This window comes from Hypanus sabinus, chromosome 22, assembly GCF_030144855.1.
Source record: "Hypanus sabinus isolate sHypSab1 chromosome 22, sHypSab1.hap1, whole genome shotgun sequence".
NCBI classification, from domain to species: domain Eukaryota; kingdom Metazoa; phylum Chordata; class Chondrichthyes; order Myliobatiformes; family Dasyatidae; genus Hypanus; species Hypanus sabinus.
In genome coordinates, this window is record NC_082727.1 from 52,138,652 (window position 1) to 52,166,362 (window position 27,711).

Here is a 27,711-nt window from a genome sequence, read left to right on the forward strand (position 1 = left end):
CTTCTTATTCTTGGCTGTTTTTTAAACTTTGCTGAATTCAGATGCCCTTATTTGCATCATAAAATGTCTAGATTATCTCCAACCCTATGGATTATTAAGCAACACATATAAAATGCAGGAGGAACTCAGCATCTCAGGCAGCATCTATTGAAAGGAATAAAGTCAGTGTTTCAGGTTGAGACCCTTCATGAGAAGCGTCGACTATTTATTCCTTTCCATAGATGCTGCCTGACTTGCTGAGTTCCTCCAGCATCTGGTATGTGTTACTCTGCAACAGTTATTACCCCTCAACCATCAGGCTCTTGAACCAAAGGGGATAACTTCACTAAACTTAACTTGCCCCTCCGCTGAAATGTTCCTGTGACATTGACTATAGCGAAGCATTTGACAAGGTCCCACATGGGAGTTTGGCCAAGAAGTTTCAGTCGCCTGGCATTCGAGATGAGGTAGCAAATTAGGTTAGACATTGGCTTTGTGGGAAAAGCCAGAGAGTGGTAGTAGATGGTCGCCTCTGATTGGAGGTAGTGTGGCACAGGGATCGGTGCTGGGTCTGTTGTTGTTTATCATCTACAGAATATCAACAATCTGGATGACACCAAGATTGGGGGTGTATTGGACAGTGAGGAAGGCTATCATGGCTTACAGGGGGATTTGCATCAGCTGTAAAAATGGGCTGAAAAATGGCAGATGAAATTTAATTCAGATAAGTCTTCATATTTTGCACTTTGGTAGAGCTTACACAGTAGGATACTAAGGAGTGAAGTAGAACAAAGGGATCTGGGAATACAGGTCCATAATTGGTGTCACAGGTAGATAGGGTTGTAATTAAAGCTTTTGGCATGTTGGCCTTCATAAATCAAAGTATTGAGTAAAAGGGAAATGGGACGTTGTGTTGAAGTTGTATTAGAGATTGATGAGGCCTTATTTGGAGTATTCTGTTCAGTTTTGGTCAGCTACCTACAGGAAAATATGTAAACAAGGTTAAAAGAGTACAGAGAAAATTTACAAGGATGTTGCCAGGTCTGCAGGATCCAAGTTAAAAGGAAAGGTTGAACAGGTTAGTTCTTAGAACATAGAAGATTGATAGAGGTGTATAAAATAACGAGGGATATAGGGTAAATGCAAGCAAGCAGGCTTTTTCCACTCAGGTTGGATAGGACTACAACCAAGGGTCATGGGCTAAGAGAGAAAGTTGAAAAGTTTAAGGGGAATATCAGTGAGTGCTTCTTCACTCAGAGTGTGGAATGAGCTGCCAGCACAAGTGGTACATGCGAGCTTGATTTCAAAATTTAAGAAAAGTTTGGATAGGTACATGGATGGTAGGGGGTGTGGAGAGCTATGAATCTGTGTAGGTTTATGAGAGTCGGCAGTTTAATTGGTTTTGGCATGGAATAGATGGGCTGAAGGGCCTGTTTCTGTGCTGTACTTCTCTGTTAACCAATAGATTCCCTTTCAAGGACTCTTCATCTCATGTTCTCGATGTTTATTGCTTATTTGTTTATTATTATTTCTACGTTTTGTATTTGCAGTCTGTTGTCTTCTGCACTTTGGTTTATTGCCCTGTTTTGGGCTCATTCTGTTATATAACATGATTCTGTTATGGTTATTACTCTGTAGATCTATTCAGCATGCCCACATGAAAATGAATCTTAGGGTTGTACATGGTGATATACAAGTATTTTGATAAGAAAATTTACTTTGAACGTTGACCTTTTGGATTTCCAGCATCTGCGGACTCTCTTGAGCTCTGGATTACAAATGTACCTATGATGCTATTTGCTGCAATTACTTTTATGACAAGCAAGAACTGAGCATTACAATTATGGATCAGTTTGCTCCACTTCATAGCAGATAGATGAAAATTGATAGGCCAATATCCATTGATTTATGGAGACAGTACTATCCCTACCTTCCCTTCTGCAAGACGAGCTATCCTGAGCTGGGTACATGACACCATTCCTGCATTATGGCCTGGTTAAAGTTCCAGATTCTCTTTTGCTGAAACCTATCCCCATTCTGGGTAGACTGCCACCACAAAGGTCACAAGAGAAGGTCTGCCACATCATCCATAACCTAGTGACTATAATTTTATCTTTCTTTTTCACATATTTAATTTCCTCCTTGCTTTCCAGTTTGGCAACAGACTGCCAGTAATCCTGAGAACGCAGATAAACACCATTTACTGTTTTCGTCAGCAATGTTTAACAAGAAATCAAATGCTGGTTCGAAAATTTTATTTTTGACTTTCTCGACGCCATGTGATATTAATCATAATTCATTTAAAATCTTGGCTTTTCCTTCAAGGAAACTGGGGCAATTACGTGTTTTATTTTAAAGTATGGGAATTCATTCGTTCCAAAATTGCAGTATTTGAAATGTTAAACCAATAGTTTTAAAATTCGTCAAAATGTTAAAGCAGTTGTTTTAAAACTTGTCAAAGAATTGTGGTCTTCAATTGCAATCCTCAAATAATTGCACAGGCTCACTTAATTCAGCAAATGGAAATTGGTGTACCCGCTGAATTTTTGGGGTGAAGCTATCACCTTGAGTTCCAGTCTTTAAAGGCAGTCGTAGTCATACAGCACCAAAACAGGCCATTTGGCCCACCAAGTGCATGCTAGCCATCAAGCACCCGTTTGCACTAATCTTAGTTAATAGACTCCAGATTCCACTGCTTATACACGCAGTTGGGAAAATTTGCAGTGACCAATCAACCGAGACAGTTGGACATCTTAGGGAGGTGGGAGAATGCCTGAGAGCCCTGAGGAAATCTGTGTGGTCATGGTGTGAATGCGAACTCTACACGGACAACAAAGGAGATCAGGATTGAAACCTAGCGGGCTGGTGCTGCAGGGTAGCAGGTCTATATGTTTATTACACATGTGCACACGCACACACTTCTCTCCCTGCTCCCACCCCTCATCACTGGAAGGGGACTGGAATTTTCCCAGGACAACAGAACAGGTTTGTAGAATCTTCTCCCTCATTGAAATGAATATGTGTGCCTGGCATTTTCCAGGAAGGGGCCCTCCTGAGTGCAGTAATGGCCTGCTGCTGTTTCTGTCTGTCACTGCTGGTTCAGCAGGGGAAAACCCATCACGACCTCTAGATGTTCCCGCCAAAGCAGTGGTAGTGAAGGAGGTTCAGGTGGGGATCATCAAGGTGAAGAGGCTGTGGCTGGAGGGCAAGCTGCACCATGTCTGCTAAGCATCAGTTCCAGTGTTTTGGCTCTTGGGAGGCATTTGGCATTGGAGGAAGCAAAGGAAACCTCGACTAAACCTTGGCAGAGGGTGAACATAAGAACCTAAGAAATTGCAGCCTGCTCTGCCATTCAATAGGATCATGGCTGAACTGGCCATGGACTCATCTCCACCTACCTGCCTTTTTCCCATACCCCTTAATTCCTGTCCTATGCAGTGTGACTTCACACAGCTACCATGCCCCGAGAGAGAAGTGTTCAAGAAGAGGAGGGGGCTACTGGCAATGCACTGTGAAATGCTTGGCACGTTGCTTCTCCTGTAAGACTAAATGTACAAGGTGACTCGGACAAGTGTGCCCAACCCTCATATCTTGGACAAGATAGTCTGGAGCATGACTTTCTCAATGGAGGTGATGTTCTCAGCCAATCAGAGCTGTTCTATGCCTGTCACCACTGTGAGGAAGTTTCTCTGAGTAGGAGCAGAGAGAATGAATAAAAAGTAGACACTTCAGGCTGAGACCCGTCATTATTTCCATAGATGCTGCCTGACCTGCTGAGTTCCTCCAGCATTTTGTGTGTGTGGTGATGGATTTCCAGCATTTCTTGTGTTTAGGAGCAGAGAGAGATATTTTTTTTTCCTTATTGGGGCTCTTCATCTGTCAGGAATTGAACAACTGGCTTCTGTGGCTAGCAGGGCTCTGGATGTTCTGTTAACGGTGGCGTGATTTGGGTCTCTGGGTCCGTAAAGCCATGAGGTATAGGAGCAGACCAGGCCATTTGGCCCATTGAGTCTGCTCCACAATTTCACCATGGTTTGCTGTTAACAGTAGTGTGATCTGGGTCTCTGGGTCACCATGGTTTCTTGATCTCTTTAGAGTCTCATCACTAAATATCCACTGGCTTGAAAAGGCGATGAAAAGAAAAAATGGCAGTACAGTTACGCGTCTCGAGGAGCCACTGCCGCACAGCACCAGAGGCTTGGTTCAATGGCGTGCTGCCTTGTGGAGTTATCACTCTCTTGGCAGTGGCCACGTGGGTTTCCTCACACGTGCCACAGGTTAACTGGCCACTGCAAATTGCCTCCGGTGTGCAGATGAATAATAGAATTCTGGGCATTCTTTAGAATATGGAGAGAATAAAAGAAAAATAGGTTTAATGTAGGATTAGTTTAATTAGATCCTCCGAGTTCAGGGCTAACAATCCTGATTGGTAAAACAAAACAGTTATGGAAGCAGCAATGAAGAATCCTTCTACATCTGAGTGTGACAGTATTCCTGAGACTCCATCTGGAACTTTCGTGACTGACAGTAGTGAAAACTGAGCTCCTGACACAAAGAAGGAAGCCCTGATCATGGGTTGAGATGGAGGACCGTCACTGCATCTCTAAATGCCAGTACAGTAGAGAATTTAAATATGTGGCTGATGTGTAGCAAGCATTTGATGGGCCAAAAGACTTCTGTGCTGTGTCTATCTGAAAAACGAGAATTGCGTAGCTTGAAGCACTCTCTTCCGATCAGGATGTTTGGATTTCTTCTCCCATTATAGACCGTCACCTGTGCCTCATTTTGGATCCCCAAATTGCAACCCTGGTGGAACAGTGGAAGCAGACTTTCCAAAGTAACCGTTCATCATGGACTTGAGCTTTTCCCACTAGAAGGTTAGCGCCTTCCAGCAGCCCAAAAGGAGCACAGCAGCTTACCAATACAGGGAGAATGATGAAGCACAAGGGCTTTTAAAATAGCTTATAAATTGTGCAGTATGTTTTCTGTTTATATTTCAATTTATTTTGTTCGAGATTAAAGGCTTTTTTCATGGTAGTTGGCAATTTGTTTATTATTGTCACACATTCTGAGATAAAGTGAAACATCTATTTTCCATGTCATATATACAGATCATTCTAAACATAAGCACACTGAGGTGGTACAAAGGGAAAAGCAAGAACAAAGTGCAGAATATAGCCATACGGTTCCAGGGAATGTGCAGTGCAGACAGACTAATAGGGTACAAGGGCCACAATGGGATCGATTGACGGATCAAGAGTTCACCTTTACTGTACGAGGGGTCCATTGAAGAGTCTAAAATAATGGCATAGAAGCTGTCATTGAGGCTGGTCGTACGTCTTTTCAAACTCTTGTATCATCTGCCTGATGGAAGGTGGAGAGGGTGCAGGATGAGCGAAGAGAGAATGAGAGGGGTAGGAGGAGTCTTTGATTATGTTGGCTGGTTTCCCAAGGCAACAACGTGTGTTGACAGAGTTCTTTTTATGTTCAGATATTAATAAATTTCTTTCTGTTTTTACATTGTAGATAAAACATTTGATTCTCTACAATAATATGGTACTGTGCAAAGGTCGTAGGTACACATATATAGCTAAGACTTTTGCACAGTACCTTAATAATTTTAAATATTGCATTGTACTGTTGCTGCGAAGAAGAAAACAAGCTGCACGATGTGTGAGTGATGGTAAATCTGATTCTGATACAGTCTCTATTGTGGACAGAGAGTGGGAAGGGAGTAGGGAGAGGGGAATCATTGGTTGGGAAAGGGGGAAAGGAGCGGGAAGCACCAGAGAGACATGCTGTAATGATCAATAAGCCAATTGTTTGGAAGCAAATGGCCTTTCTGGGGTCTGCACCTGCACCACCCTCCGCCACTGGCCCCCCTACTCTGGCACCTGTCCCATACCCCTCATGCGGCACTCCACCCTCACTATTTCCAACATCCTTTGCTTCACATTGACTAATACAGTATAGTGTGAAGTCTTAGGCATCCTAGCTATATACGGTATACGTGCCTCACAGTACTGTGTTTAATTTGAAAGGGACAAACCTATGAAGAGTGAGTGAAGTATCTGTTTGGGATAGACCGATGCATTGTACTGCATGGCCTATTCCATAGTTTTCATGGGATATCCTGGCATTGCATATTTCAGTTGCAGAGTCTTTTACCATTGGAACAAAATGGCTATAGGAATCAACCCATCAGAATCATTGAGTCATTGCAAGTCTTTGCTGCCAACACAATGCTATGAATAGGTTCTTCCTTCTTCAGAAATGGCCAGGCATTCAGATGTCACTGTTGGCAGTGCCTCCATTCTGATGAGCTCGTCGTTTGGCTCTCATTTCTGGTAGGACCACACACACCTGTGGCTGCCTCTCTTGCCCGATCTGAAAAGAAAGCCAATATTCCACTATTCTAGGCACTGGCCTCTACATATAAATGATCCCATGCAGTTTTTGAGTTACTGGGGAAAGCGACAGGGTTTTCTCACTTTGCTTCAAAGTGCCTTTTCATTGACCAGACAATTCGCTGATACATAACGTGGCATCTTTCTGACTGCTCGTTTACCGGTGAAGTTGGCCCTGGCAACATACCTCTTGGAAGACTCTTGAATTATCCTGGATTGCAGTCTGGCGGGCTGACTAATGAGGAGAAAATCTGCAGATGCTGGAAATCCAAAGCAACACTTACAAAATGCTGGAGGGACTCAGCAGGCCAGGCTGCATGTACAGAACAGTTGACCCTTTGGGCCGAGACCCTCCATCAGGATTGGCTGATTGATGGTTGGAACCGCTTGTTACGAGTAGTTTGACCTGTGTGGAGAGTGGTATTAGAAGTAATAGTTGTGATCCACCCAGGCTGATTTGAATTTTCCCTGATATTCTAAGAGGCCATTACAGAGACAGTAACCATTGTTATTCCATATCATTGAGCCAAATAACAGTCTCAATATATTCAGCCAAAATGTTGACTGTTTATTCACCTCCATAGATGCTGCCTGACCTGCTGAGTTCTGGTGTTTTAGCTCAGTATATTTTTATGATGTTTGGACCTAGCACTGTATACTGGGTGCAATAATTTATTTTACACAGTGCCTAGCCAGAGAATACGTGCTGGGAACAGTAATGAACACTGCACTATTTTGAGAGTATCTTTCATTTGCTTGTCCCAGAATGACCTGCTGCCGGAGAATGGAAAAATGTAGTTGGCTGTGGAGATAAGGTCAAAGCCGCTGTTTATTAACATGCGTGTGTTAATAAGTGGTAGATGTTGCTGGATCCTTTTGTGCTTTGGACACTTCTGTGCAAAAGTCTCAGGCACATATTGGTTGCTTTTGGATTTTGCACAGTACTGTATTTGTCAACGTGGAGCAGAAAGCGAGTTTGTGGGTCTGGTGGCAGCAAAAGATATTGGGAATAGTGAGGCTGGAACGTTGCGGGACAGGTGGCAGAGAAGGAAACATTACAGAATGTCTCTCTGGTGCCTTCCCCTTTTCCCAACTATGATTCCCCTCTCCCTGTCCCCTTCCCACTCTCAGTCCAGAAGAGAGCCATATCAGAATCAGGTTTATCATCACTTACATATGTCTTTGTTTATTTCTAGCAACAGTACAGTGCAGTACACAAAATTACTACAATACTGTGCAAAAGTCTTAGGCGCTAATGTATAAGAATTTTGTACAATACTGTAGATGTGGACAATCTATAATCTACTTGACAGTTCCTAAGAGACAACCAGGTAGGACTGAGTCACAAAAGACGTAAAAATGCTGGCATCTGGAGCACATTCAATGTGCAGGCACTGATGCAAAGCTTTGACCAGAAATGTCAATAATTTCTTTCTTCCCCTAGATGCTGCACAACCTGCTGATGGCTCCAGCACTTTGTTTGTTGACCCAGATAGAATTTCCTGCCTGTGTCTCCTGCCGTTCAGTTCTTCCTGTGCAACTGCTGCGTGCTACTGAAAAGGCCCAAATCCTCCTCGTTCTGTCGTATTTCTGCTCCTCTTGCTGACGTCCCTCAGGAGGGATTCCGCTTTCTTCCATCCTCAGGTGAACAGACTGCTGAGAAGAGGGAGATCTGTGTATAGTGAGTACTGGAAGGTTCCAATGAAGTGCTGATACTTGAGAGTTCAGAGTTGGATTTTAGTCTTTCAACCACATCTATTTAATCAACTGATCTGATTGAACACCCAGTTAGGCAGTCATTAATTCTGATATGGTTATTGTCCTATAGTTTTCTTGAGTATGCCCACAAAAAATGAATCTCATAAATGCTGACATTTATGTACTTTGAGAATAAGATTTCTTTGAATTTTGATTGTAACCACATCTTATTTCAGATGGGCAGCAACAATCTCCCTTGGATTTCTTTTGCTGCTATGGCGTTCATTACAGTGGCACTTAACTAGAGTAGTTAGAGAAGTCAAAGTGTTGGACCCGTGGAAGAAGAAGATAATCCTAATGCCCAGTATCCAGCTTTTGGTAGAGTCTGGTGTGAAGATGATACTGCCACTGTCTCTTAATGGAGACCTGCGAGCATCCATGATCTCTTGCCTTAAAACTGCCAGGAGGTTCTTCTCAGGGTCCATCGTGACCTGAATTCTGATGTGAACGGAAGGTTCATGAAGAGCTCTGGGGTCCGAATGGGAGCACAGAGTATCAGAGAGGTATCGTTTAGAATGGGCTGAACTTAAAGGAAAGCAGAAAAGCTCTCACACATCATCTGTTCCAAATCAAAACTAGAGATGATGCCAGTGACCTCAGTGCTGTGGAGAACTGCAAGCCGTGAAATCTGGCATGTATTAGCTTCGTCCAATTGGAACCATCCTGAGCTTAGGAAGGTAACTGTGACTGTTACCATGACCTGCAACTTTCCAAGCATGGTTACAAACCGAGTGCTTGGACTGTAGTGGACACACTCGCTGGGAAATTGGGAGAGAGAGAAAATCTATGGCATGTCGAATACCAGGTGAAATGTGAAGTCTTTAGGTACCACAAGTCAGTGTCTTTGCTGCTGCTTTGCTCACGCTTGAGTGCTTGGTGGCAGTGCCGATGTTTTTTTTGCTGGTGGGGGGGGGGGGGTGGATTGTTGCTCGTTGCCACTTATGTGCGGGAGGGACGAGCTGGGGGGGGGGCTTTGGGGTTCTGACATCTAACTGTCGTTCATTCTTTGGGGCACTCCTCTGTTTTCGTGGATGGTTGCGAAGAAAAAGCATTTCAGGATGTATATTGTATACATTTCTCTGATGTTAAATTGTACCTTTGAATCTTTGAACACTCTCTGTGCTGACTGCCATGGTGTTGATAAACCTTTTGTGAACACTTTTTCTGCTCTGAGTCAGAATCAGTCAAAGTTCAAAGTACATTTATTATCAAAGTATGTATATTATATACAACCTTGAGATTCGTCTCCTTACAACCATAGAACAAAGAAACCCAATAGAACCCATTAAAAAAAAGACCATTGAACAGCCAATGTGTAGGGGAAAAAAAACTGTGCAAACAACAAAAACAAGCATTGGATTGAAGTTTGCAAAAGTGAGACTGCAGCCGAGGAGTCGGTCAACACTGCAGTGGTCCAGTTGCCTGTTAGTTGAAGGCCACCGCATCAGTTCAGTGCAAAGACAAGGAAACCTCACGGAGCAGTGAGCTGTGAAGCCTGGCATTCCTACAGACCTTTCCATGCCTCTTTCTTCCACGTGAACCTCTGTCCACATTGCAACAATGTCCGTGGAGGCATGGCATATACACTAATGGTAAGGAATGTTCTGAAACAGCAGTGGAGGTCAGAAGAAGCTTCAGTGATGATTGACAACACATTTTGGCATGAGCAGTCAGTCTCCAGTGTGGTCTCAAGCATAGAGCAGGAGTTGTGACTAAGTAAAACTTTCAAGTAACTCAGTTGCAAACTGCAATATAAACACCTAGTTGGTTTGTGTGTGAACGGGATTGGAGGAACAACGGAAATATGTGGCTGACTTTCACCATGCATTATTGTAAATATGTCCATGTCTGTCTGGTGCTGGAAATATTTCATCTGTGCAAACTTAAATTGTTCCTGGAACTGTTGGGGGAAAATTCCAGACTGATGTAAAGTGAGTCCAAAATGTAAGTTCTTGCATTTCATTCTCCGTTTTCAAACAAATTAGCCTTATGTGATCAAATTTGTTGACAACGTACACAGGGTTGATCAGCAGAACTAGTTTTACATCGTTGGTATTTAGGACAGCGGTAAAGGTCCTCCATCTCTGGTGGTGTTCAAGGTTTTCTTTATCATGTCAGTAGTTTCCACTCATTTTCATTACTGTCAGCCATGCAAGTCCCAGGTGAAGTCTCTGGAATATTGTCACACTCAGATGTAGAAGGATCGTTCATTGCTGTTTCCTTCCATGTGGGAAAACAATTTTGTTTTACCAGTCAGGGTTATTAGTCCTGAGCTGAACTCCCGAACCTGAATGACTGGTGGACCACTCTTAGTATGTCCTCTACCCTTTGACTTATGACCCTACCAAGAGCCAAAGCCTTGACTCCAGTCAACATAGCTCTCCGGGTCATTAAGGCATGCAAGCTTCCAAACCCAATGACAAGGTTGTGGCCCTCTTGAAGGAGAATTTGTTTTAGGATATTAAAACATTGCATGTTTACTTAACATTATTATGGTGTGGCTTGAGGAGAAAAAATGGCCGACTGCGATAAACTGCTAAATTTCTGAGTTATATAAATATTTTTCTTAATAACATCCAGTTGAGCTAAGATCACAACATCCAGCATGTGGACTGATAACAGTATGAATCAAAACTGCAAGTATAACTCAACAATATTTTACAATTAGTCTCCAGCTGTACATCAGAACCTTCTACTGATACTGTGTGAAGATTGAAACAGTGATACGTTAATAACCACAAACATCATGGATATACTGATGATACATCTAATACAAATAAAACGAAAGATTACAGTAAATTCTTGACTACTCTCCAGAGTTCGCTTTTAAATCAATGTCTGCAAGATGTGCTGTTGTTGAAGACTGCAAGCTGTTGACAAGTGCCTCGTTATTAAGATATTTTAGCAACAGCTTTTCTTCATCAGTTCTCACCTGCTTCCACACACCCCCTTCCAAGGCTGTGATCAGTAGATAGTCAGAAGAGTGTTTCTAAAAATGCTGATTTCCACTCCCTCCACACACACACACACAAATTCAATCTAATACAGATTGCTAATACAAACAGAGCAGCCAGTGTCAGAAGTAGGCATAACAGAGTGGTTTCTTACTCTCATAGAACATAAAATTGTGCTTAATCACAGATTTATGAAACATCTCCATAAGTATTTCAGAGAGCAAGAAGGGAGTTTGGCACCGTCTGCAAAGGGGACTTCGAATTTACACCAGACAGAACATGACAATCTTGTGATCATAATTCCATTGGCTTCAAGATAATTATGGAGAAGGATGGGACTGGTCCACGGGTTGAGATTCTAAATTGGAGAACGGCCAATTTTGATGGCACGAGAAAGGATCTGGCAGCTGTGGAGAGGGATGGATAGTTTTCTGGCAAAGGGTTCCAGGGTATGTGCGATGCCTTCAAAAGTGAAATATTGAGAGTGCAACATTTTGTATGTTCCTGTCAGAATAAAAGGCAAGGGAAACAAGTTTAGGGAACCTTAGTTTTTGGCCTCAGTTAAGAAGGAGAAGGAGGTGCATTGTAGTTAGAGGCAGCAAGAAATAAGCAGGGTCCTGGCCCTTCTATCCTTGGCTTTCCCTGCTGCAAACGTGAAGCCACGAACAAGCTAGATGATCAGCATCTCATATTCCTCTTGGGTTGTATGAGATTGAACAGCGTGAACAATAAATTCTCAATCACCTCCTATCTATCGCCACCCCTACTCTACTCTTCTCTCCACCTCCTGACTTCATTTTCCATTTGCCCCTCTCATCTGCATCTACCTGACAGCTCTCGTTTTGCCCTTCTTATCGTCTCTTTATGCTGGTGACCACCCCTCAGTCTAGATGAAGGGGTTCCCAACCTTCTTTTATGCTGTGGAGTTTTGCCATTAACCGAGGGGTGGGTAGACTCAGGCTGGGAAGCCCTGGTCTGGATGGAAGGCCCATCACTTTGTTGTCCATTTCCCTCTACAGACTCTGCCTGACCCACCAAGTAGCTCATCTTTTGTTTTCCACCAAAATATTTAGCTGTGTTTCTAATATAAATTATTATAGTTCTCACAGCATTGTAAAGAGGCATCTTCTAGTTCATTTGGGTGAGGGGCTAGTGGGCTATTGGTGTTCACGAGCAAGTCCCTATGGGAGGAGGGAGGTCTTAGGCTTCTTGAAGTAGATTAGATGAGAACTCCTCCTTTAGTGAAAGAGTTTCCTACTGAGTTGTACTGTTACCTCAGTTCATCTAGGAGCCTTTCAAAATAAATCATTTTTCGTTGAATATAATTTGTGGTATTGATCGCATCAATTGGCTATGACCTTGGATGGCTTGTGTTTATTGCAAGCAGCCCTGGATTGTACCTTTTAAAGTGGTCAGCAGATGTGGGAAAGATTCTGGCGTTTTTACCCCTACTGGTAATCCTCTCAGCTCGTGATGGATGTGTGAGTTTGGGCTTATTATTAAGAACTATATGTTAAAATGGAAGTGGAAAGGGAATGTTTAGATACTGGAGCATTACCACAGGGAACTATTGAATTCATGGACATTACAGATTCGGCAAGGAATTGACCAATATCAAAGGACAAATGAGAACAGGATATGCTAACCCTGGTAAAGACAAGACGAGCTGGGTGGTAGCCTACTGCACAGTAATCCTATGATTGATAATCTGTGTAGACTTGGTGGGCCAGAGGTCTTGTTTCTGTGCATGGTCCTACCTAGTGATGAGGCACTAGGACAGTTCCCAGCTGTCCAATTCTAGCAAACCAATTGCCACTGCTGGCAACCTAGCACCGGTTGTTATCCTTGTATGACCTGCCCTCCAGTCAATCCAGTAATGTTGTTCCACAAAGTCAAAGAAATGTGTTCAATCCTTTATTAGTAGCTAGCAGACATGCATGCAACTTAAACGTAATTAAGTGTTCATCAAAAGATATGACAACCAGCAGTTCCCAGAATCAAACTGCCCAGAACAAAGCACGAACATATAACTTATTCCCTTCGTTTTAACTGCGCCCTAACCCATGTGACTTGTTACCATAATCAACATAATAAATGTGCAGCACAGAATACAAAGCAAACAGAGAAAAGATACGTGGTTCCTACAATGTTATTAGACATGTATGTGATGTCCTACCTCGTGACTAATAGAGAAAATCCTGCAAGCATTACCTTTAGCTGGGTGCAGGGTGAAAGCAAATCAAGGAGAGAAATTTTTGAGTAGAGTGGTTATTGAAACCAATTTGAATTTTTCACAACCAGGTGTGAAATTTAAAATAAAACTGTCTCAGAATGAATTGTTTCATCTTTTCTTTATTATTTATTTTGCTTTTGGTCTTTGCATTGTTCAGGGCTTCCTTCCTTCATGTAAGTTAACCTTACCTGAAGTGAATTTGATAAATGCTGCACTGTTTCAAGACTGGAATGCACGAGTTCTTTAGTTCTAAGGAGGAAAGAAAGGCCTGCAGTAATAGATTTTCTTAGAAATCAGAATGCATTGTATAGCAAACGGTAGTCTCTGGTAAAAGGCAGGTAAAATATTTTGTTTGGGCACAGCAAGTTCCCACAAGTACACTGAGTTAAGGACCAATAAATCTATTTTTAAGGTGCAGATTGAGGGTAGAATGTAGGCCGCAACATTAACGTTAAAACTCTTAGCCCCCTTCAGAATACTGCAGTGGTGCTCCAAAGATCTCCAACTGAGAAAACAGATGAGCTCTAAGTTTAATGCCTGAAGCAATATGTCTACATCCAACAGGTCAACACTGTATGGAGGTGTTTTTGTGCTTTTTATTGGATTTGACACAACAGGCTTCTGAATCAGTTGAAAGGTGTTGTCTGTTGAGTTGAATTTCTATATCCAGTTAATCTAAGTCCTGGAAAACGTACTCTTTATCAAGTGGAAAATAATTTTTTTCCTGGTACAGGACAAATTACCAGTTGGGCTAACAGCAGCACGCTTTCATTTGACATTTTTCAAATATATCATTCACTGATTTATAATGGATGCTAATAGAACCTCCAGTGTCAAGTGGAAACCTGAGTGCTTTGCTATGATAGTGGAAGGAATTCTTAAACTACTGCTTTTTGAGTTTTTCTATTACTCTGCAGTTAGTTAATAAACTGCTATGTGTTTTCAAATCCAAAAGACCAGTTTAGTGGCAAGTAGAATATTTATGTTAATAATGTCCCAAGTTTTTTTTCAGAAGCCAAATCAAAAAGGCAGACTTTATGGTGAAGGTACCACCACTCTTTAATTTATTTATGTAAATTTAGAAAGATAACTTAAACTTTGAGAAGAAAAGCTACCTTTTAATGATCTAGAATCTGCTGGGAAGAACAGGCCCCTAGTCCTTGGGGTCACGTTGCCGATGGCCGCTGGTGGGGCCATCTTAATATGCTCGGCAGAGGATGGTGCTCGGAGAAGCTGTGCCGGAGGGGATTGTCAGCTCGGAGGTTCGACGGACTCGGAGACCGCTGCGGTCAGGTCGCTGGCGGTGTGTGCTGCGTCTGCGAGGCTGGTTTTGACAGAACTTTTATTGTGTGCTGTGTCTGCGAGGCTGACTCGGGCGGTGCCGTGGAATCCATAGCAGGGGTATTCCCTTCTGCCGCCGGCATGGGATGACGAGTCTGTCGGGACCCTGGGGATTTGTGGAAACTGTGTGGTGATTTATTTTGAAGTTATAGTCCTTTAACGTCTTTGGACTATTTTTATTGTGCCCATGGTCTGTTTTTTTTTTATCAATTATGCTATTGTTTGCACTGTTGTAACTATATGTTGTAACTATGTGGTTTTGTGCAGGTCTTGTAGCTTTAGTTTTTGGTCTTGTTTTGTCTGGTGGATTTGGAGCTCCTTTCCGGGGAATGCGCTAAGACGGTAGCGCAATATTAATACGCAGCAGTCTCACCAGTCTCTGGATTGGGGATTGCCAAACGTTATGTGGATTTTCTAGTGTAGTCTGTTTTGTCGTGTGCTTTTGTGATATCATTCTGGAGGAATGTTGTCTCATTTTTTAACTGCATTGCATTTGTGGTTTCTAAATGACAATAAACTGAATCTGAATCTGAATCTGAACCTGAATAGTGGAGCATTGATGTAATAAGCATCACTCTGAATTTTAACAATTTATTGTCTTCTGCTTGCTTGTCTTAAAGTGGTATATGCAGTGATTTTTTTTTGCAGAGAAGCCAAGAGTCTGTACACAGTTGTTAGTTATGGTGGACAGGGCATTGTGGACTTTCTTTCTTGGTTGGGAGTCAGCCAATTTTTTTTTATGAGGTGCCGAGAAGATAGAGTTTTCACAGTGGGATGCTTGGGACAGAGACAGAAGAGAGGAGAGTGCCCAGGAAGTCCAGATGCAAAGTAATTGTGAATGTAAATTATTTTTTAATGGAAATGACATTACATTTCGGGGGAAAGAAAAGATCTACAAGTGTTTGCAGGCGGAGTGCTAGCAGTAATACTAATGACTTGACAAAAGTAGACAGATAGGAGTGCAGGACATCCAGCAACTATCTGAAAGTCATGCATGTGAGGATTCTTTATTGCTGTCAAAGCCACCTCTAGGTCCCATGTCACTTAGGGTCAAGAACCATTCTTTAAGGACAGAAAAACAGTCAATATTTGTTGAAAGGCATATAGAAGCCTTTGTTAAGGAGCTTTACCCATGTTGCGAGCGTCCTTGGCTTCCAATGCACAGCACATTAGCCATCATGTTCTCAGCACTAGCTTGGACAAGGAAGAGGTTAAACAAAATGGTATCCAATGACGGAGAAGCAACTTCAAGGATTCCGCAGCAGGTTGAATCTTGCTGAGGTTGTGAAACATGATGGAGAAACACTAGCAGGAATTCACTGCCCATCTCTCCATTCTAGGAAGAGGAGAGTGTGCTAAAGGACCATGGGGATACTGTAATCATAACCATCTCTCTTAGATGCCTGGATAGGGTCTCCATTCTGGCTGTCACAGGAATCATGATGAGGATCCCCATTGTCTGCCTCCTCCCAATGGCTGAAGAGCTTCTTGGGGCATTACAATGAGGATTCCATCGTTCAAGTGCAATGGACGTCATCTGTAGCACGCTTCTTGAAAAATGTAAGGACAGCACCAACCTCTGAAAGCCATTTTCGACCTCACAAAGGCCTTTGATGTCAACAAGCACTCAGTGATCTTCTCTGCTGCTGCCCCCATGGCCCAGTATTGACTCCCAATGATCAAAATTCATGATGAAGCCTCGGCAAACTTTGGCTTTTCCGTGACGTAAGAGCCACTTCGCTGAAGGCAAATGGAAATAAACTGCAGATGCTGTAAAGTTGAAATAAAATCAGAAAATACTGAGAACACTTAGCATGCCGCACAGCATCTGTGGAAAGAGATGCAGATTTAATGTTTTGGTTCCAAGACTCCACCAGAACAGAGGAAAAGAGAAAACATTTTTGGAGTTCAGTAGCAGAGAAGACTGGGGAATATTGTCTCTGAGACTGAGACAAAATGTGTTTATATGGCACTCAGAAGAACATTAAGTTTGTTTTGGTCTGTGTTGTGTGCTGCGAATAGCTTGGCCGCAGGAAAGAGAGGGGAAAACTCAGTCAAAGTCACAGATGGAAGACCGAAGAAATGGTCAAATATTATACAGACTGAAAGAAAGATCAAGTTGCTTTAAGTTGCATAACTGGATATTGAATCTGGAAGACTGCAGTATGTCCCGGTGGATGATGATGCATTCTTCCACAGGCATGAATCAGTGAAGGCAGACACTGATCATGACACTGCACACTGTGCAACACAGTTCCTTGCCAACTTAGATAAAGAGCCTTCAAAGTGGTTGGAGGAACAAAATTCCTCCAACCACTGTGCCCTTTCATGACTCTTCATACTCAATAAAAGCTCATGGTCAATTTACCAGCCAAAATCTGCACTTCCCTGCATGCTTTATAGAGATGGCTGACCTACAGTTGGACCTTCAAGGCACTGGAGAATTACCATCAACAGTGAATCCACAAACTCCTCTGAATATTTCTTTCCCAGGCCGGGATGCTCAGCAGGAAGTCTCTAATCACATTCAAGCAGCTCTGACGAGGTCTTTGTTGTCCATGTGCCTCATGCTGGACCTCGGAAATGAACACTTGGCTCCTAGCTCTATCACAACAAGAGATTTCCTGGAGGGCAGGGAGAACATTTTAAGGATCTTATCAAAGTCCCCTTGGAGCAATGTAGACATTTTTGCGGGTGTATTGGAATAACTCGCTCTGTAAGTGAACAATGTGGTGGCATCCGTCGGTCTCGAGAGACCATGGATCTGTGCCTGGAGTTTCCAGGGCGCAGGCCTGGGCAGGGTTGTATGGGAGACCGGCAGTTGCCCAAGCTGCAGGCCTTCCCCTCACCACACCATTGATGTTGTCCAAGGGAAGGGCACTAGGACCCATGCAGCTTGGCACCAGTGACGTCACAGAGCAATGTGTTGTTAAGTGCCTTGCTCAAGGACACAAACACGCTGCCTCAGCTGAGGTTCGAACCAGTGACCTTCAATGGAGAAGGGGTATCCGGAAACCCAAAGCACCCCGAGTCTCTTCAGAAGTATATGGAAATCTAGTACAAACAGTGGAATGAAATTCCTCCAACTACCATGCCCTTCCAAGACCCTTCAACTCCCTCTGAGCATAAATGGAGTGGAATGAAGTCATCCTTGATTCCAAGTTTCCTAATGAGAAAAGTATGAGCCTTGATGCATTCAGCTTTAACAAGTAAATCATTTGGCATCTGGTTGTTAAGTTTGTACACGATAGCAGTTGTAAAGTTTATCAGCTGGATTCATCCATAGTTTGAACAAATGATGGTTTTCCTCTGAGGCCATTTTCAATGTTACATTTAAGAACAGCGATGTCAGTTGAACAAGGCTCAAAGTTATCTTTATTTAACAATGAGGGAGAACATTTGAGCTAATCATCATCTCAAATCAGTGATCAAAACAATCAGACTTTGTTATTGCAGGAAGGAAAAATGGTGCCTGAAGAAATTATGGGACTTCATTTAAAATAAAATAAAAACTTTTGCAAATGTTATGTCAATGTAGAAGTACTAACACATGTGGTTAAAATGCATTTTTTAATGAAAGATCATTGTGACTTCAATCCTTGGGTTGGCTAATGTTAATGCAAAAGGCATATTTCACTGTATGTTTCAAGGAATAAATGATTTGAATCTGAATTTTATCCAACAATATAAGGGCATTTTAGGAGAATAGTTATAAAAATAGATAGAAATTTTATTAATATTTCTTCTCAAATCTTTAACTATTGACTTCCAGTGTTTTTCATGAGAGCATTGAAAGATGCTATGTATTCATTTCCACCTGTACCCTGTTTGTTCACTTGTTATCTTCCCTCTAACTTTCAGCCCCAATGAAGGATCATGACCCAAACAGCATGAATTGTCCATTTCCCTCTGTAGATGCTGCCTGACACTTTGCCAGCACTTTGTTTATTGTTTCAAGTATTCAGTCTTGGATTTATTGAACAAAAAAAGCCTGACCTGTCTCTCTCTTTCTCTCCATGGTATTGGACAGTTGTGAAGAGCCTGCTGTAGTACACACCCAGCTAGATCTCAGTCTCTCTTGAAGTGGAAGATGTGGCTTAGCATGGTGACTACTTACTACGGCCCTCAGTCTAATGAACTCAGAGAGCTGACTGTGATACCATGGTGACTCTTTTAATGAAAGATCTGGAAAACAGCAGCTTGGATTATGGTATTCACATTTTCACCAGAGAACTGGTAAGCTCATTAATTAAGCCATATGTATGGATTTTTAACCATTTAATTTTAAAATATAAATAAATATTTCCACAGAACTTCCACAGATATTTGTATTATACAGCTTCAAGGTTAAAGTATAGTTTTTATCAACTTTCAGTACCGTACTTTTGAACATCCAGTGCTTAATATGTAAATTTAATATCAACTTGTTTTGTTGGTGTAATTTATTTTGATTTCACTGTGATGGTTGAAGTCTTTTATTTGACCCTGCAATAATACATGGAGGCCTACATCATTCCCAAAGCCAGTACAGCAGTCATACAATAATTGCAGCTGTTACCCTGGTAATTGGAGCAGCTGCTGAAATAATATACAATAGTTTAGGAAAGTTAGTTAATATTAATTTTCACATTTTTTGGAGTTGGTCATGCATTAGGAACTACAACGAATATTTAAGCGCAGGTTTTTGAGTTAGATTTCTGGGAAGAATCTTTTTAAAATCAATACATGATATAAACTGTAAGCTTCGCCATTAGTGCTAATTTTAGCTCTATTTATATCCAGCATTTTAAAGTCAACACATTTGCGCTTGGTGTATGAGATGTTATTGCCTTGGTTTTTGCTCCTTATTTCTGCCGGGCCTTCAACATCACTCACCTGTGACGAGGTATCCTGGACAGCGATATCCCTTTTTTTTTTACCATGAGCACTTGAAGTTGTTGATTTGTAAAGACGAGTGAATGTTTTTAACAGAGTTGCCATGCCTTATGCAGACAGGTGCAGCATTTATGTGCATGAATGCAGCAGTGTGGAAAATCCAATTGATGGTCATTTCAAGGGCAGATTTTCCTTTTCAATGCTTGGGCATAAGAGCTTGGCAAGGCAGAGACATTTATCACAAATTTGGGCACAAGTTATTATGATTTCCTTCATTCATTAAATCAACAGCTGCTTGTGACTGAGCTTCCAGTATGCATTTTTTGGCTGCCAGCCTCTTGTACCGTAACATCGAAGGGTAAAGTTCTTCCCTAATTTTTTTTTGAAATGGATGCTGGACATGATTGGTAGAACAAACAGAATGAGGTAAAAAGTCTTTTTAATTTTAGTACAGGTGCACAAGCCTAAAAAATGATGTTTTATAATAAGAACAGACCAAAACCTGAGATCTCTTCATTTCGAAAGTTAATTGAAGCATGAATCTACCTAGTTACTCCAGTTAAAGAGGCAAAGAAGTGTGTGTGTGCATGACTGATTCTGTGACCTGAAGTTCAGAGACGACACAGAGCTACATTGAACTGGACTGGATGGATGATTTGTTGGTTCGGTTGGTTTTTAATCTGTGTGTTTTGCTCACTTTTTTGCTGTTTGCACAATTCTTTTGTGCTTTGGGGGTTTGATGTTTTTCTTTGGACAGATTCCATGGTTTAACTTTATTTGTTCCATGGCTGTCTGTGGGAAGATGAATCTCAGGGTTGTATACTGCATACATACTTTGATAATAAAGGTACTTTGAATCTTTGAATTAGAATTTCTGTGCTTTGAAATGTTACCATTCATAAAATGATTACTCTGAAAATTACATCAGTTTTCACAAGTTCTCTGTTGAAATTTTTGCTTCAAACTTTGACAGTGAAACACCATTGCAAGTTACACTGGCATAGTCTGTGGAAGTCAAATTTAGAGCAACAGTTCAACTTCAATGTTCACTAAACAGCATTGTTGTGTTTCTGTATGTGAAGCAGTCGAGGTTGCAAGTTCTTGCAGCTGTCAGCATGTATCCCAGCAAGTGTGATCTTTACAGCTAGCTACAGAATGAACAGGTCAGATACATGTGACAACCTTCCACATACAGGAATGCTAAGTGGATACTGCAGTAAGGGGGGTGTGTAGTCAGAAAATTCCAAGATGGTCAGAAAGTCAGAAAGACTCCTAAAGAATGTTGTCCAGAGGAGGCATGGTGTTCTTACATAGGACCCTGAGAAGACTACAGCCAGGGTCTCCTATCAGGAGGCCGATGGGAAGCAATCAAGGACATGAGTGTACTTTATGAATGCTTGTGCTTCAGGGTTGCTTGCAACGCAGGTAAATACCTCAGCCTTCTCTGTCTGCTCCTATGTGCTGAAGGAAAATTATCTGGCCTCTTCTGATCAATCTAGGGACCTGGCAGTTCAGGTATATGGTTTCCTGAAAGTGGCTTCTCAGATAGACATGGTAGTTGAGAAGGGTTTTGGCAATGCTGACCGCCGTCAGTCAAACATTTAGTGGAGAAGTTGGGCTGTTACATTGCAGTAGCACAAGATGTTGATGAGGCCACGTGTGGAATATTGTGCTCAGCTTTGGTCGCCTGCTGTAGTAAAGATGGCATTATTTTGGAAAGTTAGTGAAGGAGATTTATGAGGTTGCTGTGAGCGCTTGAGGAGTTGAGATATGGAGAGAGGTTGAGAAGGTTGTGTCTTTATTCTTTGGAGCATAGGAGAATCAACTGTGAGCTTTCAGAGGTGTAAAAATCATGTTGGACTGTGTCAATGCTCAGTCTTTATGGGGAATCAAGAACTGGATGGCTTAGATTTATGTTGAGAGATAAGAGATTTAATAGGAACTTGGGGGGCCTCTTTTTAACTCAGAAGGTGGTCAATATATGGAATGAGCTGCCAGGAGAGGAGGTTGAGTCAGGTGCATTAACAACATTTAAAAGTCTTTTAAGCATGGACAGGAAAGGTTTTGAGCAGGGGCTTCCAACCTGGGTAACATGGCCCCTCAGTTAAAGGTACCGGGCCATACCTTAAAAAGGTTGGGAGCCCCTGGTTTAGAGGGACATGGGCCAAATGCAGGCTTATGGGACTTGCATAGATGGAAATCTCAATCAGCATGGACGAGTTGGGCTGGAAGGGCCTGTTTCTATGCAGTATGGCTCTATGACTCTAACCATGGAGGCCAGTGACCTCCTAAATGCAGAGGTGGCCAAGAAATGATACATAGTATGAATCACCAGTAGTGTTCTAGAATGAACCTGAGGTGAAATCCATTCCAGAACGTGGCTGTGCATTCCCAACCTCCTTGGCAAAGGAGTGGAGTCACATATGGGCCTATCTTTGAGTTTCAAAGAGATCACAGATCTAAGTGAGGTGTATGATGCAGCCTTCATTTTAGGGAAACTGGAATAATGGGAACTGTTTTGTTCTGAGTAACTAAGGACTAATTTGCATTCCAGGCTGTGCTATAAATGTGGCAACTATTGTTGTAGTTGGGAGAAATCTTACATTGGGAGGGAGTTCCAGTAAGAGCCTCCCATAGAAAAGGAAGAGACCAATTTCCCTACAGACACTAAGAGACGTATGTCAAATTCCTGTACTCTGAATGCTGATTACAGCTTCAACTATGTATATCTGTTTTTTGGGAGTTTGAATGGTAGAACAGGCTATTTCTTTAGATTTGATGGGACCATTGTCGTTTGTGAAAAAGCGACTGAAATTCATTTAAATTAGGTAAATAATCCCATGCAGAACCCCAGAGGATTCCATTATTGGTTGTTGTGGAACTTTACTGGTTCACTGCTGTATTACACGACTGAAGAGAATTTGCAATTCTTTTACTTTGACACATTATTTGATTAGATTTAACCAATGCTTTTATACTTTGCAGAGGGAGCGTCAAATTTTCACTCTAATGTTGCCATATCTTGTTGAGCACAATAGCTTGAAATTAGCTTTTAATCTTTTACTTGAGTGATTTTCTAAGATGATAGAAAGACCCTTCTAGAATGGAGAGAGCTGGGTACAGACTTGTGAACAAACAATAAATAGATCTGTATAAAATTTATCAAATACAATTATATTTTATTACCCTAGGTAATTTCTAAAGTAAGTACATGTTTGACACAGCATTGTGGGCTGAAGGGCCTGTATTATGCTGTAGGTTTTCTATATGGTGTGTTGTTGGTAAAGATAATTGACATTTGCTAGTTTTTGTACTCCAATCGGATCATTTTGTGACATTGGAGAGTAGCTGACTAGTCAAGCAGTCCAGGAAATGTCCAATATTGGTTAGCAGTTTGTGCGCATTTGGTCAAGACCATGAGAATTAGCAGATTATCTCTGGATTTATTGAGGGAATTTCCATTGCAGTACCTCCTCCAGATGTCCACTCAAAATGGCTTGCAGACCATGAACCTGTGTGGAGACCCAATGAAAACTGAGTTGTCTCCAATCTGACTATGCCATGGTCACAAACTTGAAGACATTACAAATCAGGAGTGAATGAAGACAGGCAGCTGTGAAAATCCAGCTCAAGATCTTCTTGCAGAAGATGGCCAGAGGGGGGAGAAATACAGAAAAAAGAAAATGAAATATAATCTGCATCTGTCTACAATTCACAGTCCTGTGGAATAATTGCTATGATGCCCTTCTGAACAAGCTCCGTGGTCTTACAGATGTAATCAGAGGAGCTTCCACAGGAGGAGTCACTGCTGCAAGTGGTTCATGCTGCATTTGGTTTTTAGGAGGGTTTGGAAGGAATTCTTTCTTATTTCAAGCACCCTTGGGATAGGGAAGTCCATGTTATGATAATCTTAAGTGATTGGCCCATAGCTATAAATAAACTGCTATCTTCAGAATCTTCAAGATCCTAAGTAAGTAAGAAAGGGTGAATCATCCTTATTTTTCTTTAAATTAAAAATAGTCACCAGATCATGAAGACCAGAGAATTCTTATACTAAAGAAGGAAGTCCTAGCTGGAAAGCTGTGTGGGGTGGGGAGTGATTCAACGCAGACACCAGATTCTAGTTTAGGGCTTTGCTAGCTTAATCTCTGGAATACAGACACACTGGCTTTGCCTCCCAATCCACATTGAGCAAGGAGCTTGGAAAAGCCCATGAATTCCTGCAGTGTCATTGTTGACTTAAATTGGAAACGCTGGAGCTAGAAGCTATTTTGTAACTCTTTAAACCAGATCATATGAAGGACAATTTGTTACTGGTTTTCTTATTTTGAACATTTGACTTTAGGATGGATTTCTTTTAGTGGCAGAGGTTTGAAATGCAGGAATGTTCAGGCTTGTAGAATGAGGGAACAGTGCATGTCCATAAAAATACAGCAGGAAATACACAGCATGTTGACATTAATTGACATTTCTGGCAGTTATTAAGGAAACAAAAATTATTCAGATTCTTCAGCTCTGTTTAGAATTGAATCTGTGTTTCTTTCAATATATATTGTTAGTTTTTTTCCACAAAGGTCAAGTGAAAAAAATGTATTTGTTTGAAGTTCTTATGTTGGTGTTATTCAAAATTAGTCAGTTAGTTGTGTCATAATATGACATGGTCATGTGACACAATTCTTTTGTTGTGATTGGGTAACTTTTCTTGCTGTAGGTTGTCAAGCTATATCAGTAATTTTGTCAATTACATTTCCTTTCCCCTGAGATGTGATTGGCTAATTACATGACACTGTATTTTATATTTTTGCTTGCACTCATTTTGTTTGCTGCCCGCATTTTCATTTTTTAAAATGTTTCCACTTTGACCTAGTAGATTTTCTTTTATAATTTTGGCTTAACTACTTTTTTTTAATAATTTCAGCACAGTCCAAAGAAGATGAGTAAAGGACCCACTCTCCTTTCGTGTGGAATTATGGGTAAGTTTAGAAATTAATTTACCAGTATCTGCCTGCATTAATTTTAACTTATAGGATCCACTAATAAGGTGGGACGAGCTTTAAAGAATAAAATGATTGAGGAGGTTAATTTCATTGGCTAAACACAGTGTAGAGGATGCTTTCTGTGGAGTGTGAAGCTGCCTTCATACTTACTGTTCTTGGAAGAGTTTCTGGGTGCTCGGAATTCTAGATCCGAATTGAATTAATTTGACTCCTCTTTAGCCACATTAGCGCGGCACTGTTACAGCTTCAGGAGTTAGAATTCCGGGTTAAATTCCAATGTCATCTGTAGGGAGTTTGTGCATCCTCTCTGTGAATGCATGGGTTTCCTCCATGTGCTGCAGTTTCCTCCCGCAGTCCAAAGAAGTACCGGTTAGTAGGCTAATTGGTCATTGCAAAAGGTTCCATGGTTAGACGAGGGTTAAATTGGTGGGTTGCTGGTGATGCGCCTCAAAGGGTCAGAAGGGCCTGTTCCACACTGTGTCCCTAAATAAAAGAAAGTCATAGAACAGGTAATGTGCATTAATAGCACAAATACATTGTGAGGAGTACAATGTTTGGTTTGCAATGCATAGTTTAGGCAGCTCATAAGATGATGTGAAAAATATAGGGGAATTTTAAACTATAGATTAACTTAACCAATCTTGCATTCCCATCGTGGACTGTGTTTAAAGGGAATCTGGATCGGAATCTGTGCTATAGTATTATAGAAACTACACTGGCATGCTTCCTTCAGAAGAAATGTCCCTTAGGGAGCACCGGATAAGGTTATTTACTTTTCCATGAGCACAGGATTCAGATGGAGAACGAGTCTATGATGTCAACCCCTCCTCCCTTTCCCTACAGTACCCCAATTACATTATACTTTGATTAATATATGGGATTTATAATTCTGCGTATAAAGTAGGGAATCTGATACTCGTAATGTAAACTGAGGGAGCTGGTTGTGTGTGCTTTGTTTTTTCAAAGTCCTGTATAAAAATCAGAGCCTAATATTTTTAAAGACTGCTTTTGTAGTCCAGGTATAAAAGTAGGAAAGGAACACATTGTACTTCATCCAGTTTCAAGGTGGTAATTGAGACAGCAAACTGTTGAAAGGGACAAAGGGTGTATCCTTTGAAACCCTTAATTGAATGAGTAAAGGAATTTCCATCCTCAATAGCTCAAGAGCCATGGGATTGCTTCAGGCATAAACTGATGGCCGATAGTCTGTGTACATCCGCATTACATAAACCAGTGGACAGTAAATGTGCAATATACTAATCATGTCCTAACTTATCTGCCTATCAGAAACACTGCAAATGACAAGTCCAAAAACTGAAAATAGCTCACTGTTTAAATTGCTGAAAGCCCTTTTCAATTGTATTTAATATTTGACAGTTTGATGTTTCTGATAAGGTTATTTGTATTGCATAGGTTTTGAATGACTTTTTTATCATTACTACAAATGGGTGATTTTGAATTTTAATTTGCAAAGTAATGACTTGACTGATTGCAGTGCAACTATTGAATAATTAAGAACATAACAATATAGGGGACCTCAAGTCTGCTCTGCTGTTCAATAATGTCACGGTTGATTTGATTTTGATCTCAACTCTAATTTGCTGAATGTTATCATTATCCTGTTTAAAAATCCATACATCTGAACCCTTAACAGATCATACTTGCCTCTAGCACTCTCTCAGGTTGAGAATTTACAAAGTTTACAACCCACTGGTGAAGAGATTTTTCCTCCATTCTCCACCTTACATGGATGACCAATTGTCCTGAAACATTGTCTCCTATTTCTAGAGGAAAATACCCTCTCAAAATCTACCCTATAATCAGCCCCCTCCCAAACTGAATCTGATGTGTTTCTGTATGATCACCACTGACACTTCTAAACCATGTCAAGCAAAGGCCCAGCCAGTTCAATTTCCCCTCATCTGACCATACCTTCACTCCAGGAACCACCTAACAAGCCTCCTCTGCACCACCTCCATTGCATTTCCAAATAGGAGAACAAAGTCATACGCAATAAGTTTTCACCAACAACTGGTACATAAGGCAAGACATTCCCCATGCAGTAAGGGCCAATAAATTAAAATTTCTACAAACTCCATATATTGGTGAAAGCAAAACCTTGCATTGTTTGTGTTTTTATATGAAGAACAAAGTCTAGCTGAGACACACAGTTGTTAAATTTGCAATGGAAGTGCTGGAAATAACTTGGGTGATGTATGGCATAATGCCAAGCTACTGTGTATTTTGACTTGCCATTCATGGGGTGGTGTTACAGTACTGTGCAAAAATCTTATATAAAATATAGTTAGGATGCCTAAGAGTTTTGCACAGTGCTGTATTTGTCGATGTGGAATGGAGAGTTCTGCCAGGTACAAAGCATGTTGGGAAGGTCAGGGGTGGAGTGCTGTAGGAGGGATGTGGAACAGGTGGCAGAGAAAGAGTGCCGGGGCAGGGGTTGGCACAGGTGGAGACGCACCCAGCCCTGAGACAGGGGCAAGGTCATTTGATTCCAAACAACTGGTTTATCGATCATTATAGAATGTCTCTCTGGTGCTTCCCACTTCCTCCCCTGTCCTGTCCCCTTTTCCCAACCATGCCCCCTTCCCACTCTCAGTCCACAATATCTGAATCAGGTTTATCATCACCCACATAGGTCATGAACTTTGTCTTTGTGTGGCAGCAGTACAGTGCATTATGTAAAATTACCATACTGTGCAAAAATCTTAGGCGCCTTAGTTATACATGTGCGCCAAAGACTTTTGCACAGTACTGCATGCGGATTGCAGCTCATCTCGTTAAGATCTTTGGGGCAGCGATAACACAGAGAGCATATTACCATCCTCTTGGCTTAAATCAGGACTCCCAACCTGAGGTCCATGGACACCTTGCTTAATGGTATTGGTCCATGGCATAAAAAAATGTTGGGAACCCCTGCTCTAAAGTAATGTCATTGACAAAAGACCTTTAAAATTATGATATATATTAGTAAACTGATGGGCTGTTGCTGTGATTTTCTCCATCTATGCCTTTGATGCTATTATATAACCGACTGTTATCACCAAAAGTGGCCAAGAATTTTGTACACCTCCTTATTTGGTTAGTTTCTTTTCATCAATGTAAATAGTAATCGGTTCACATTCCCTTCCATCTGAAAGTTACTCGGCTGC

General features: G+C 41.4%; 1 protein-coding gene and 1 long non-coding RNA gene across 7 annotated transcripts in view; one reads left to right on the forward strand and one right to left on the reverse strand.

Moving 5' to 3' along the window:
- Nucleotides 1–27,711, forward strand: part of fam53b (family with sequence similarity 53 member B) — a 130,712-nt gene that overhangs the window by 15,829 nt on the left and 87,172 nt on the right. For 3 of the 6 annotated variants that reach the window (XM_059947734.1, XM_059947736.1, XM_059947733.1), the window contains exons 2-3: nucleotides 18,703–18,908; nucleotides 24,466–24,520. In XM_059947734.1, coding sequence (XP_059803717.1) covers nucleotides 18,834–18,908; nucleotides 24,466–24,520 — 130 coding nt within the window. In that variant the 5' untranslated portion in view covers nucleotides 18,703–18,833. Of the gene's footprint in view, nucleotides 1–7,894; nucleotides 8,031–18,702; nucleotides 18,909–24,465; nucleotides 24,521–27,711 lie in introns of those variants that run through there. The other 3 variants (XM_059947737.1, XM_059947732.1, XM_059947735.1) reach the window with 2 other exon arrangements.
- Nucleotides 7,989–19,933, reverse strand: LOC132379613 (uncharacterized). The gene is made up of 3 exons (XR_009507488.1): nucleotides 19,548–19,933; nucleotides 13,520–13,580; nucleotides 7,989–8,042 (listed from the first exon to the last, which is right to left on the reverse strand). It is a non-coding gene; the product is annotated as an uncharacterized LOC132379613 (long non-coding RNA).